The 12,882-nt window shown below is 37.7% G+C and overlaps 2 protein-coding genes and 1 pseudogene across 6 annotated transcripts in view; 1 reads left to right on the top strand and 2 right to left on the bottom strand.

The window, feature by feature from the left end:
- Positions 1-4,397, top strand: part of LOC116854142 (carcinine transporter) — an 8,608-nt gene extending 4,211 nt beyond the window's left edge. Inside the window, exons 4-11 of one of the 2 annotated variants that reach the window (XM_032835761.1) lie at positions 468-571; positions 876-1,030; positions 1,188-1,356; positions 1,677-1,925; positions 2,718-2,932; positions 3,148-3,329; positions 3,442-3,620; positions 3,911-4,397. In XM_032835761.1, the coding sequence (XP_032691652.1) occupies positions 468-571; positions 876-1,030; positions 1,188-1,356; positions 1,677-1,925; positions 2,718-2,932; positions 3,148-3,329; positions 3,442-3,620; positions 3,911-4,121 (1,464 nt within the window). In that variant the 3' untranslated portion in view covers positions 4,122-4,397. The remainder of the gene's footprint in view (positions 1-467; positions 572-875; positions 1,031-1,187; positions 1,357-1,676; positions 1,926-2,717; positions 2,933-3,147; positions 3,330-3,441; positions 3,621-3,910) is intronic. The other variant, XM_032835762.1, reaches the window with a different exon arrangement.
- A 285-nt stretch (positions 4,398-4,682) lies between these two features.
- Positions 4,683-10,126, bottom strand: LOC116854144. Of its 4 annotated transcripts, none has more exons than XM_032835765.1 (8): positions 9,982-10,126; positions 9,189-9,296; positions 8,697-8,906; positions 7,481-8,068; positions 6,943-7,012; positions 6,689-6,851; positions 4,968-5,198; positions 4,683-4,910 (listed from the first exon to the last, which is right to left on the bottom strand). In XM_032835765.1, exons 1-8 carry the CDS (start codon positions 10,006-10,008, stop codon positions 4,865-4,867), a joined length of 1,443 nt encoding a protein of 480 aa, XP_032691656.1. In that variant the 5' UTR covers positions 10,009-10,126; the 3' UTR covers positions 4,683-4,864. The 4 variants fall into 4 exon arrangements, with proteins under 4 accessions (XP_032691656.1, XP_032691657.1, XP_032691659.1 ...); XM_032835766.1 differs by having other exon boundaries at positions 4,683-4,892; XM_032835768.1 differs by lacking the exon at positions 9,982-10,126 and adding an exon at positions 9,680-9,927.
- LOC116854126 lies at positions 10,017-11,084 on the bottom strand (annotated as a pseudogene).
- Between the last annotated feature and the right edge of the window lie 1,798 nt (positions 11,085-12,882).

Genomic DNA, 12,882 nt, shown 5'->3' with positions numbered 1-12,882 from the left:
TATATATATATATATATATATATATACACACATAAATGTATATATATATATATATATATATATATATAACAGTTTTACATGATATGTTACTTATGTGTTATATTTACGTTAAATAATTGGGATTTATATGAGCATATTGAGAGAAATTATTCGATAAAAAATTAACAAACGGATATTTCCAATTAAAATACCGATGAATTTTTGTATCTGATCAGGAAACATCTGATGAGAAATATCGATTCATAATTTTTTTATCAGTTTATCTGATAAAATGCTATTATGAACAGAAGTATTCAATTAAATTTAATTGGTTATTTTGATCGGATATAAAAATTCACCGATATTTTAGTCGGAAATATCCATTAGTTAATTTTTTATCGGATACTTTCTCTCAGTGTGGGAATGCTTCGATTCTCAGGTATACATTGAATTTCATTGAATTCCACAAAGTTTCGACTGCATTACAGTTTGATCTTGTGTGCGGTCGAGCGATTTATCCGACGATCGGATTGGTGGCTCTTAATACGGGAGGTCCTATAGGCGTGTATTTATTCGGTACACTAAATGACAGGTAAATTAGAACATTGATATAAACGTTAAATTTTCAAAGATTTTCAGCTTTAGTTATTCCTTTTCATTTCAGTTTCAATTTTTCAACCTCAACACAAAGCTTATTTAACGTCATGTTGTATTAACTGTTATTTAGATATAATATTGATTCTCTCTTCCTTTCCCCCTGAATAAAATTTTTGCTCGCAAAACATATTTCTTTTTACTGTAGATTATATTTCACATATGTGTTCTCTCTAGCGCGTTTTAGATGTTTTAGATTGATGTTTTCCTTGATTTATTAATAGAAAAATTCTATCCGACAGAATTGGACGAAGGTTATCCTTCTTTACGTGTTTGGCGACCTTAATAACTGGGGGATTTTTAACATCGATATCAAATAACTTTTGGACTTGGGCTATTACGCGTGTCATCGTAGGCCTGACAATACCGGCGATTTACCAAATACCATTTATTATCTGTAAGCACTTGAATAAATTCTCTCTTTCTCTCTGTTAAACTAATCGCTTATCGACACAGTTCGCAATATCTCGTAACATCTTATCACCATTTTTTTACTCCGGCAATATTTAAATTTTGTGATATATGGTAATTTAATGAAAATCCCATTTTGGCAGCTTTAGAACTTGTCGGACCAAATTATCGTTCATTCGTGACGGTCATGACTTGTACTTTCTACACTATGGGCCTCTGCATGCTAGCAGCTGTTACTTATTTGATACGCGATTGGCGAACACTCGCTGTAACTACGAGCGCGCCTTTCCTGATTTACTTTTTTTACTGGTGGTAAGCGAACGTTTAAAAAAAAAGAATTTATTTATAAAAAATTTAATCACGAAAAAGATAATGACTTAACGAAACGTTATGATGTTACATACATCATGTTACTTTAGCGTAATTTATTTCGTATAAATTATACTCATAAAATATTACTCAGTTGTACTCGAATTTATGATCACCACATAAATTATAATATTTACTTGACTTATAAATTAGTTGCAAGACAGAAATCTTTAAAATACATTCTGGAATATCCTTGATATTTTTTATTCTCATACGCGTGTTACAAGTATCGTAAATGCGCGAGAAGTCGGAGGTCATTTCAGGTTCTTACCGGAATCACCGCGATGGTTGCTAGCGAAAGGTCGCCTAAGTGAAGCTAACGACATTCTTGAGACTTTGGCCCGAGTGAATGGCAAGGAACTTCCGGTGTCATTTACACAAAAACTCCGTCAGCGCATGACGATGTCGAGGTCGAAAAGCGAGGAGGAGAGATTACGAGCTGGTCCCGGCGTCCTCTCGCTATTTAGAACGCCGAACATGCGCCTCAAGACGTGTCTTATTACCTTAAATTGGTAAATGGAGAGAGGTGTTCACACATCGATTTCACGGATATTTCATTAAGAACGTAACACTTCGCGCACGCGTCAGTGTTTCTTTACTTATTCTATTCTTGTTTGACACACTTCTCATTTTTCGGTCATCTTCACGATCCGCTCAGTCACTCTTAGTCAGTGAAACTGAATGTCGAGTGTTCCTGCCGTTAATTTATCCACCGATCTACGTCGATTATTAATGGCTAAATTTACATCGTACAACAATATAATTTTTTTTTGTTATATTGATGCAATACACAAAAAATTTATGAAAAATTCCATTTTGATTTTTATGTTATATTTTACATGACACGTTATCTTGAGTAAATTTCGATAGTTCTTTTCGTATTTTTTTCATATTTCTATTTCATCGTCCTATATGATAAATATGAATGTAACTTTTACAAATCAAATAATAAAGTCACTGTCAAATTTGCAAAGTCAAAGTCACTGTCAATAGGTGAATTTGCACGCATTTATTTGTCTGAGTATCTCTATCCTAGACATTTTTATTATTTTGGTTTTTAAATATAAATATATAAACTTTCAATGCACACAATATATATATATATATATAATATTGAATACATACATATATTTTATGTTGAAAGTTAAAAACTAAAACACAATAAGAATGTTTAGAATTAAGTATATGTCCGAGAATTGTGATACTTTTACCTCGTCTGTTTTAAATAAAATAGAGCGATAATTTATAATGAAATGTCAGGTTTACGTAATGTCCAACGCGACAATGCATCTTGCTTCTATTAGGTTTGCCAACAACATGGTGTACGTCGGTCTTTCCTATTACGGGCCGGCCCTGGGGAATGAGGAACATCTGAGTTTCCTGTTCTCTTCCCTTGCCGAGATTCCCAGTTACATGGCATGTTGGGTTGTAATGGATCGATGGGGCCGCCGGTGGCCGCTTTGTTTGTGCATGGTGGTAGCTGGAGTGTCATGCATTGCCACGGTGCTGCTTTCGTCCGGTACGCACCATTAGTCAATTAGTTAATGACTCGGTTAATTAACGATAGTGGAGCGATATAATTAGTTAATTATATAATGGGTCGGCATTGCATCTAGCAAAAACGAGGAGTTATTTAATGTTGTAATCAGCTGTCACACGAAGGAATTGTTAATTGATGTATACAGAGTTGGCCCGAACTGTTAGCGAATGTTGTTCGATCTTTCTTGATTCAAGATGCCGTGCTGGAGACGCTGATACTGTTTCTCGTGTCGAAGTCGGCGATATCGGCGTCTTTCTTAATTATTTATCCTTTTGCTGGGGAACTTTATCCCACTCAATTGCGCGGAGTTGCGATTGGCTTCTCTGCATACATCAGCGGCCTCGGACTCATCATTATACCCTTCGTGACATACCTCGTAAGTTTGAATTGAATCCTGCTGTTCCATCATTGCTACTTATCTTTTTCATAAAGGAAACATCTCGCTGTACAACCTGTTGAAGGCTGTTAATTACTAACCCTATTTTCAGGGAAAAGAGAATCTTGTCTTGCCTCTAGTTATCTTAGGCGCGATCTCAGTAATTGGGGGCTTGTCTGGACTGCGGTTACCAGAAACATTGCACCATCGTCTGCCACAGACGGTGGAGGAAGGAGAATTGTTTGGCAAAGACTGGACGTGCGCGGATTGCATCCGTTGCATTCCCACAAAGTACGCATTAGCAAAAAATTGTGAGCTTATAACACTTCAGAAAATGACTTCTATATCCACCGTCCGAGAGACTTCACGTGAAACAATTAAATAATATATTAACACAAAATGCAATCAATGAATTTTTAAGCAAAAGTGTAAATTTGTGAGAAAAAAAAAACAATTATTTAGGAATATCGTATATCAGTTATGGAAGCTATTACTTGATTTAATATCTATGGAATGATACTTTAATTTCCTTGGTTTCTTTTAAATAGTTTCATGTTTCAATCAGAGTTTACGATTTATAGACCTTCGTCGATTGCGACATCCTACGAGGACTTATCGGCAAGAGAAACCGTTGAAATGCACGAAATGCCTGAAGTGCCGCTTGCTTCATCCATTTTAGAGGAACAACAACGACTGAACACGGCGAATGTTCGCCATTTGGTTCGTCAATCCAGCATGATGGATACGCAACGCGATTCCGACGGAACTATGAAAATGACATATTGGTTTTAATTCGAACCGCATTGAATCACTTCATGCTTCAACAAAAATAAAATGTATTTTTTGTTTCATCTTAGATAATTTATATATTTGTTTTTTATTATTTTTTAAATATTTATTGATTATATTCCATTCTTTTAAATAATAAAAATCCGGTAAAGAGCCGAGGTGAAGGATTTCCATTTTGTAGTTTTTAATTTCATTGTATCTAACGATATATTTATATATATGTGTACATAAGTAAAAAAATAATTCTATTAAATAAATGCTATTTTAATAAAAAGAAAATATTTGTGAAAAAAATATATATATCAGCTTATTTGTCACGATATGTATCGTTTTAATCGATAAACCTTCGTTATCCTTGATATAACGAGTATATTAACGAAATCTACTAAAGCCTGGAAGGATTTACAGCGCTGCTTGTGTGAGGCACAACTTTCCGGTGTGTGAGTCGGAACCGTCGAATTATATCAGAGATGAAAATTCCCATGATTAAACACCTACGCTTTCTTTCTGTCTCCCGTGTGGTGAAGTCTCCCGTAAGGTCAAACAAATGAAACGAACGGCAGAAGCAGGCGAGATCGTGTCCACGATGCAATTTATTCGCTTTCTGTATACAAAACACGAGGGTAGCGAGAAGAATGAGAGAGTGAAGAATTTCAGCCTCGAGAGTGCCTGTTCGTTTTCTTTGTGCAAGGTCCGGGACAATCTGTCGCCGTGTTATCCCCTCGTAGACCCGTCTCACCCCGGCCTCACAGACGAGTGGTCCTGTTGTAGCAGCTGTAAGCAGGAGGATCGCTGTACGATTGCGACGCAGGTCACTCGGTGAGCGCATTCTCGCACGACTCGATTTACCTTTCTAGAAGTCGCCGTTTCAGCTCGGGCGGATAGGACACATATATGTAGTGGTCAGGCATGTCCTCGCTGGACAAGGGTAGATTTTCGTCCCCGTGGTCGCCCTTTCGTCTTTCCAATCTTCCCTCACCGTGAATGCTCGGGTCGTGTAACGGCGAGGTGCTCGAGCGATCCGTGCTGCCGTTATAATCCACACTGCCAGTACCGTCCAGTCGATCTTCGTCCGCGGTGCTGTTACGAGAACGAAATTGAAGAGAGATTCCACATTTTTTTCTTACAAAATACGCGGAGAAAATATTGCAGCAAAAATTATGTTGAAATTTCATGAACATTTCATTTTGCAATATTTTTTTTTTTTGCAAAACTCGACTATACTGCATTCAAAGAAGAATACACGGTGGTGATGACTATACAAGTGATGACTAGCATAAATTCGTGTATGACGGCCATAGAATGTAATTTCTTCAATAATTAAAATAGTTCGCTTTTATAATAATTCTAAAAAACAATCAATATTTGCAGTAGATTATGTTTACACTCATGTGCTAAAACATACTATTTAGCAATTATTAGAGAAAGTACCGAGCTTATATAGCCATCTTTTTCGTATGGTTATCATATGCGAGTTTATTCAATATGAATTTTGCATAGTAGAATCAATGTGCATAATAAACTATTGGTTTAATAAACTATTTTATAATTGTTGCAACTGAGGCTGAATAGCTATTACAAGAATTAAATATACAGTTCTCTAATTTTCTCTATATAGTTCTATCGACCACTCAGTTTTAATTACAATAAGTACAAAATAGTTCATTAAACTATATATATTGATTACATATACAAAACTCGTACAGTATCATTTATATAACTGCCATTACCGTATATTTTCTAGGTATGACATTGTAGCATAAATTAGAAAGAGTAAGCTTTACGATTTACGAAGTATATATTATTTTAAGACATTATTATAAGACATTCAATAATTACAGCAATTTTCTAGTAAAAAAGAGCTAAACGTGCATAATATTCTTAAACAAATATACAATAATTTCTGTCATGATTTCTGTATGATTCAAAATCACAAAATTTTCTTGCAATTTTTCCTACAATATTTTCTCCATATATGAAACACTGCTATCAGATTTGTATCTGCAATATGCGACACTCAGAGTTGCGATGTCGTAATAATTTCAACGATAATGCTTCACGTTAACGTGATCGTTCATTTGGAAAAGCTGCCATTGTTTGAAAATATCGATTAAAGTGAAAGACCGAGCAAAAGAAAGTTAACTTTTTCTTTGTTGTTGAAAGATTACTTGCGGAATGTATCCGTTCTTTTTTTCTCGTAAAACGTCAGTTCTTTTTCTAACTATTCGTTTAGTACCCGTTTTTAGACGAGGACGTATGTAAAAATCGCTGTCATGCATATCAAATGACGTGACATTATGCGCGCGATTATTCCAAAGCGGCCTACGCAGACATTGTGTTATATAAGGTCCGCGGTATATCGACTATTCATAGTCATATTTCTTTTATACCGCTCATAGCTCTCCGAGCGTACAAATGTGCAAGCTGATTGATAATTCACGCCAATTAATCATCGACATGAGCTGATTTTTCTACGTGACTTTACGCGCTCGCAATTTTCCCAATCGGGAAGACAATTCGCGCGACGGGACTCGACGTAGGAGGACGTGTGTCAGCTCGGCGTGACGTACTTGAAGCAGACCCAAATGACGTAGTAACACGCGTAGATCGACGAGAACAGGAGCAGCATGAACACGGTCAGTAAGTACCACGGCGTGTGACGCTGCTGCCTCTTCGTGTCCTCCCAGTATTTGTCGCAGCTAAGATACCAGCAGATCGCGCGATTCAGCTCCCCTGTCGATGGAAAGAACGACCGATAAGAGGATGTCAACGGCCGCTATGGTCGCGCTAATTGCACTATGCGCGCTTAATTGCAATCGCGTACCTTCGATCTCTTGAAAGTCCCGCACGGAGAGATTGGTGAGCAGCCCGGCGATGCAATCGCGCACAAGTATCTGTCGACAATTGCACGATGAATGCGACTCTGTGTCTTGTATCAGCAAATACCATCGGCATTGTATTTGCGGACGGGCGTATCTGCAAACGCACCGCGCGTATCCGTCTCGCGACGGATTACGAACGGAACGCGCTTGGAAACGCGATTCGCAATATCGATTACGGAGATTAACGAGGACTCGCTTGACTCGCTTGATTCAAGATATCAGAGAGCGTCGATAAGTCGAAGTTTCAAGACGGCTCGAGAGCCATAGATATTAATTATCAAGACAAAGTGCGCGACCTTGTGCCGCAACAGATATATACACGATATATCTATAATATAGAGTGCACGGGTATGGATAATCCGGCTCATTACATGTCTCTGATAGCGCTACACATTTCCATGAATAATCTACAAAGTGTATTGCACGAATGACCGCGACGATCGCGTTGAGACTTTATTACATCAATTCGCAGCGACTAACTTCGCATTGGGTCTTCAGCTTCTGCAGCTCCTCCGGCTTACAGTTGGACTTGAGTTTCCTCAGATGCAGCCCTCTGCGCCTCTGCTTCTTGTCGACGGCGGGCAGCGCCGCTTCCACCAGGTTCTCCTCCTCGTCCTCGGCATCCTCGTCATCCTCGTCCTCGTCCTCCTCGCCGTCGCAGGCGCTGCTTTTGTTGTCCGGCCCGGCGATCTCGTTGTGATAAGACGATCTTGCTAGTCTGTGATTGTGCATTTCGCCGTCATGGTTATCGCGCCGGCAATAACGCTGCAGATTCGTCATCGCGCCACCGCCAGCGATGGCGCAGGATTTGTCCGCAGGATACATTCTGGCAAGGCCACGTGACTCGCATGGCACGACGGAAGTGCGATGCTGCTGCTGTTGCTGCTGTTGCTGTTGCTGCTGCTGCTGCTGCTGCTGCCGTTGCTGCTCGGTGTTCTCACGCCAGACCTGAATGTCGGTGCTCAGGTGACTGCCGTCGTCGTCTACCGAGTTCTCAAAGTCACGGTTGCCCAATACGTCGCAGCGCATAATGTCGCAGTAGTCTGCTAGGCATACCGCGTCCTCCGCCTTCATAAGAAGAAACAGAGAGATAGATAGATAGGAAGAGAGAGAGAGAGAGAGAGAGAGAGAGAGAGAAAGAGAAAGAATTATTCATTGTGCACTCCGAGACACAGTCTAGAATATTAGCATACAGTGTACAATATACCAGAGTCTAAATCTTAGTCTTGCTTTCAATTTGAACTTGCAGAAAACGCACAAAATGCCACTTGTAGCTTCTAAAGAGATTTGCCTCTCGGCAAAGTTAATAGATTGAATAGAATCAAAAGAAATTGATGTAAGTAAAATATCAAAGAAGGTGTTAAATGGAATATGAGATACACACATAAAACTCAAGTTAGCATGTAAATTGAAGGAATCTTAAAAATCTTATATATATGTATATATAAAGAAAATTTATTAAAAAGTTATTGAAAAAAGGCTATTATCTTGCATTTTTTTGCATTTAATATGTCAAAGAAGCCATGAATAAGCGTCAATCAAAAAATATTCATGAAGTTTTACCGATGACACAGATAAAGAGAAAGAGAGATGCGTAAAAGTATTTTTTGTCACAATTCTTGAGTAACTTTTATTATTTGTTTCATTTCTAAAATTTCTAAATTTCTAAATTTCTAAATTTCCTTTAAGTGCTTACCGTATTCACGTTGCTTTTGTGTCTGTTATCGAAATGGGCGTCCAGATGTTTCTCCGCGTAAAAGGACTTGCCGCAGAGGCCGCAGGTCCATTGCGAGGGCCTGTGCTGGTACTTTGCCTTTTGTTGAGGTCGAAAAATATCTCGACTTTCGTGGAATGGGCATTCCAACGGCAACTCTACCTGATACTTCTTCAGTATTGGCATCCATCTCTGAAACCGCGGCATAGTTTAAAATATTGTCTACTTACGTCTCTCTTCTTTATCATCTTTCACTTGTTTAACGAGCTTAACAAATATTGTTGAAAAAAAATCGCTGGAATTCTCCTTCTGCGGATAAAGATCGTGTGAAATACACGCGTTTACATTTCGTTTTCTCACAGGCAAAGCCACGACTTCCAATCGATTTCGTATCGTCTCCATTAATTATTGGAGTCTCGACAGATAGATTCATTTTGTCGGTGAGTTTTAATTGATCCATCGATTCTTTCTCACCTTGTGAACTATCCTCCTCACTACAGACGCTCGATCGCGGGGACATGATATCTTAAAGACACTGGGACCCGGCCATGGAATCACAGATAAGAGCAGCACTGCCAGAACCTAAGGGCAATGCAATGTTAATATTTATACGCGCGCGTACACCCCCTTTGTAAAATTCCTTTACAAAAGAATAATTAACCTTCTCCGTCACCGAGTCGCAATTCATTGATTATCTCTAGGGTCAAGGTAAACAAGGCGGTTTGGAAGGAGAAATAAAATAGAAGAATAAAGCTGTTATCACCTCATGTTTTCTGTGTTCACGTGGAGGAACACTTGGGAACGACCCCATGTAAAGTCAACCATTTGTTTATGTTAATATAATAGTGCCGAGCTCCTTTACGCAAGACCGTTATATTTTAATTGGAGCCGTATTACAGCCGCACGCAATGACCGGGCGTAAATGGCAAACGTCAAAGTGACGCACAACGAGGGGATGTACCAACCTTAATACACTTCGTAACAATGTGTACAATCTACGAGTGATGCTCTTTCCCGAGCACACATGCATAAGTAATGCAATCGATAAAAACGTCGTCGCTTGCTCACGCACATTAATATTCCTTTTAACAATCCGTAATCACACACACGTCACGTCACGCGCGCTACTCCCTCACATTTTCCGCGAGAGATGCGCGATTCTTTTCGCGCGATTGACGCGATGCTTCGTGCGAACTTCGGATGGATCCGGCAGGTACGTCGAGCGAATACGACGCGAGTACCGCTACCGCTGAGGGATGTTAATTACCTCGAGGTGAAAGGGTTGGGTCTTCATTCATAGCCCAAATGCTCCGTGCGAGAGTGATCCGGCGCGACGATTACGAGCTTCGGGGATGGCCCAGTCCGTTTTCAGAGAGCGGTCGTTTCTTCGTGCGAGTCACCGTTAGTCGAGGGTGTACGTGGGTTGCAACGGGGGAGCACTGCAGGGTCCACGTCGACATGGCGTCACCCTCGGGCGCAGGTTTCAAGCGAATACAGGGATGTCGCGTACAGTGCCGGCGTACCTCACTTTTGGTGAGTTTAGCCGTGTTTGTTGATTGTCGGTGGATTCTCGTGAAAAAAATGACAGCGTGGAGAACATTCGCTCGGGTCAATGACCAAGTGTTGGTAAATTTAAATACGAATGTCTGCGACTGAAATACAAGGAAATGTCCACTCGAGTCTGACAAGGAAAGAAAACTTTTGAATGTGTACTCGCGCGTCATTCACGAGACAGAGAATTTTCGTGTCTTCAAGGGACTATTCACGGTAACCCTGTGAACGGTACTGTTTCTACAAATGTCAAGAGATATTTATAAATAAAATAAAACAAAATAGGATATCGCGTGAAAGTTTGAAACTGAAGAGTAAACACATCACCTTTTAAAACCGTTATCATTTTGTTGTTCTTAAATTCATGCTTGGTCAAATTTTGCATAAGAAATTTGTATGGGGGAAATGCGCTTGTGTAATATTATAGTGTGTAAATTTTTTGGAAATTTCGCAAAACATTTTACAAGTTACTATCGGCTGGCCCCTCATGAGACGTCCCTGTCTTGGCAAGGGTCATCAGCGTCGGCGTCAGCGTCGATGAAGATGCGCCGACGCATTAGCGCTTTAGCCAGTGTGAATTGACTCCAACGCGCAGGAATTGTGAAACTGGCGGTTTTACGAAAAACGTGATGTTATACGCAATAAAATTCACGATGAATTCTTCAATATTGTGTGATGACTTTTTATTTCATTGGAAATTCAATAATTACTCTCATATGTATACTAATGGTCTCGTAACACTTTTAATTACGCTGATGTCATTGTGTTTTCTATCCAATCACGGCAAACACAATACACTTCCCGTTGCTTCGAGAGCATCGCTAGATAACAAGAGGATGGACACATCTCGCGTTTCCGAACATTACGCTTGACTACAAACAAATATTTCAAATATCATTGGATTTCATTTCTGCTCTTTAATAAATAATGGAATAGTACAAAATTTTGTTAATATTTGATGGAAGGAAAACAGGTCAGGTGTGTTTGGCGGAATGTCAAACATTATCGACTAGAATAAGAGAATCGACTAAAATATCGGTGGCGCAATGAAATGAACAGGTGCACTGAAGTAATAGTCAAATTCTCTCTGTTTACTACTATGTATATAATTACACAAGTATTTTTATATAGGCATTCGTGACACTCCAAGAACCAACATTAGGAAACATATTACTATATACAGAGTGATCCCGACTTTTTTTTACCAGACTTCGAGATTTTATAGGAAATTTAATTCTGAATAAAAAGTTTTCTATAAACATGGGTCAAAAATTATTAAACACTTTTTTGTAATACATTTCAAACTAGTTATCTAAAACCTATGGAACATACTAAAATAATTTCGTCCCGTCTAAAAGATACTTTTTCCTATACAACTTTTATTAATTTTTGTCGAAAAATACTTTCCCTGATATTTATAAAAACGTATAAAATAATCGTGATTTCAGAGGTTTTTGGGCGATAACTTTTTAAGGAACCATTTTTCGATCCATGTTTATAGGAAACTTGTTGTTCAGAATTAAATTTCCTATAAAATCTCGAAGTCTGGCCAAAAAAGTCGGGACCATGTGTGTGTGTGTGTGTGTACACAAGGTGTCCGTCCATAAATGTCCGAACAAATATCTCGTAACTGGTTGAAGTTACAAGTTTAATAAGCAAAATTTACATGGCTCTTAGTCAGCTACAAAATGCATGTAAACATTTTTTTACTCGTGATCTTTTTGAGTTATGAAGGTCAACGTAGTTTTTTTAAATAAACACCTATAATTTTCTTGCATATTTATACAGTAGGAGTCATTTGTAATCAGAATCATATTCAGTAAAAAATTGCTAGTATGCATCGTTTATTACAAGATAATCGACATGTTAAGTTTTAAAGTAATAAATTGTATTATGAGTATTTTTTAATGTTAAATAGACTGGAATATAAAACAGATTAAGAAATTAAAAAATGTTTTTTCATGAAACATTTATTAACACATAAGATTTACGATATAAGATCACTGGAGCTGTTGAAAGTATTACAATAGACATGCTGCAATTAACAATGAGAAACATTATAAAACGCGTTGAATGCTGTATCGATCATGATGATAAAAATTTCGAGCAATTTATGTGTTAATAAATATTTCATGAAAAAACTTTTTCATACTTTCTCTATTTTCTCAATCTGTTTTACATTCCAATCTATTTAACATTAAAAAATATTCATAATACAATTTATTACTTTAAAACTTAACATGCCGATTATCTCGTAAACGATGCATACTAGCAATTTTTTACTGAATATGATTTTGATTGTAAATGACTCATACTGTTTAAATATGCAAAAAATATTATAGATATCCATTTAAAAAAACTACGTTGACCTTCATAACTCGAAAAGGTCAAGAGTAAAAAAAAATTTTTACATGCATTTTATAGCTAAGAGCCATGTAAATTTTGCTTATTAAACTTTCTTGTAACTTCAACCAGTTATGAGATATTTGCTCAGACATTTATGGACACCCTGTATATATATTACTATATTATAATAAAAATTATATGTATTATATATTGTACTATATTACATATATATATATATATATATATATTATATATATATATATATATATAT

This window comes from Odontomachus brunneus, unplaced genomic scaffold (genome assembly GCF_010583005.1).
Source record: "Odontomachus brunneus isolate Ranch 3 - 2012 unplaced genomic scaffold, Obru_v1 Obru_scaffold_008, whole genome shotgun sequence".
NCBI classification, from domain to species: domain Eukaryota; kingdom Metazoa; phylum Arthropoda; class Insecta; order Hymenoptera; family Formicidae; genus Odontomachus; species Odontomachus brunneus.
Note: the sequence above shows the minus strand (reverse complement) of the source record. Positions and strands in the feature narration are given on the sequence as shown.

Coding starts and splice junctions, on each gene's coding strand:
- LOC116854144 (XM_032835765.1), bottom strand. CDS start 10,008: ATGAAGACCCAACCCTTTCACCTCGAG. Junction 7,013..7,480: donor AGCTGAAGACCCAATGCGAA/GTTAGTCGCTGC, acceptor AATTGTCGACAG/ATACTTGTGCGCGATTGCAT. Junction 4,911..4,967: donor AAACGGCGACTTCTAGAAAG/GTAAATCGAGTC, acceptor GCAATCGTACAG/CGATCCTCCTGCTTACAGCT.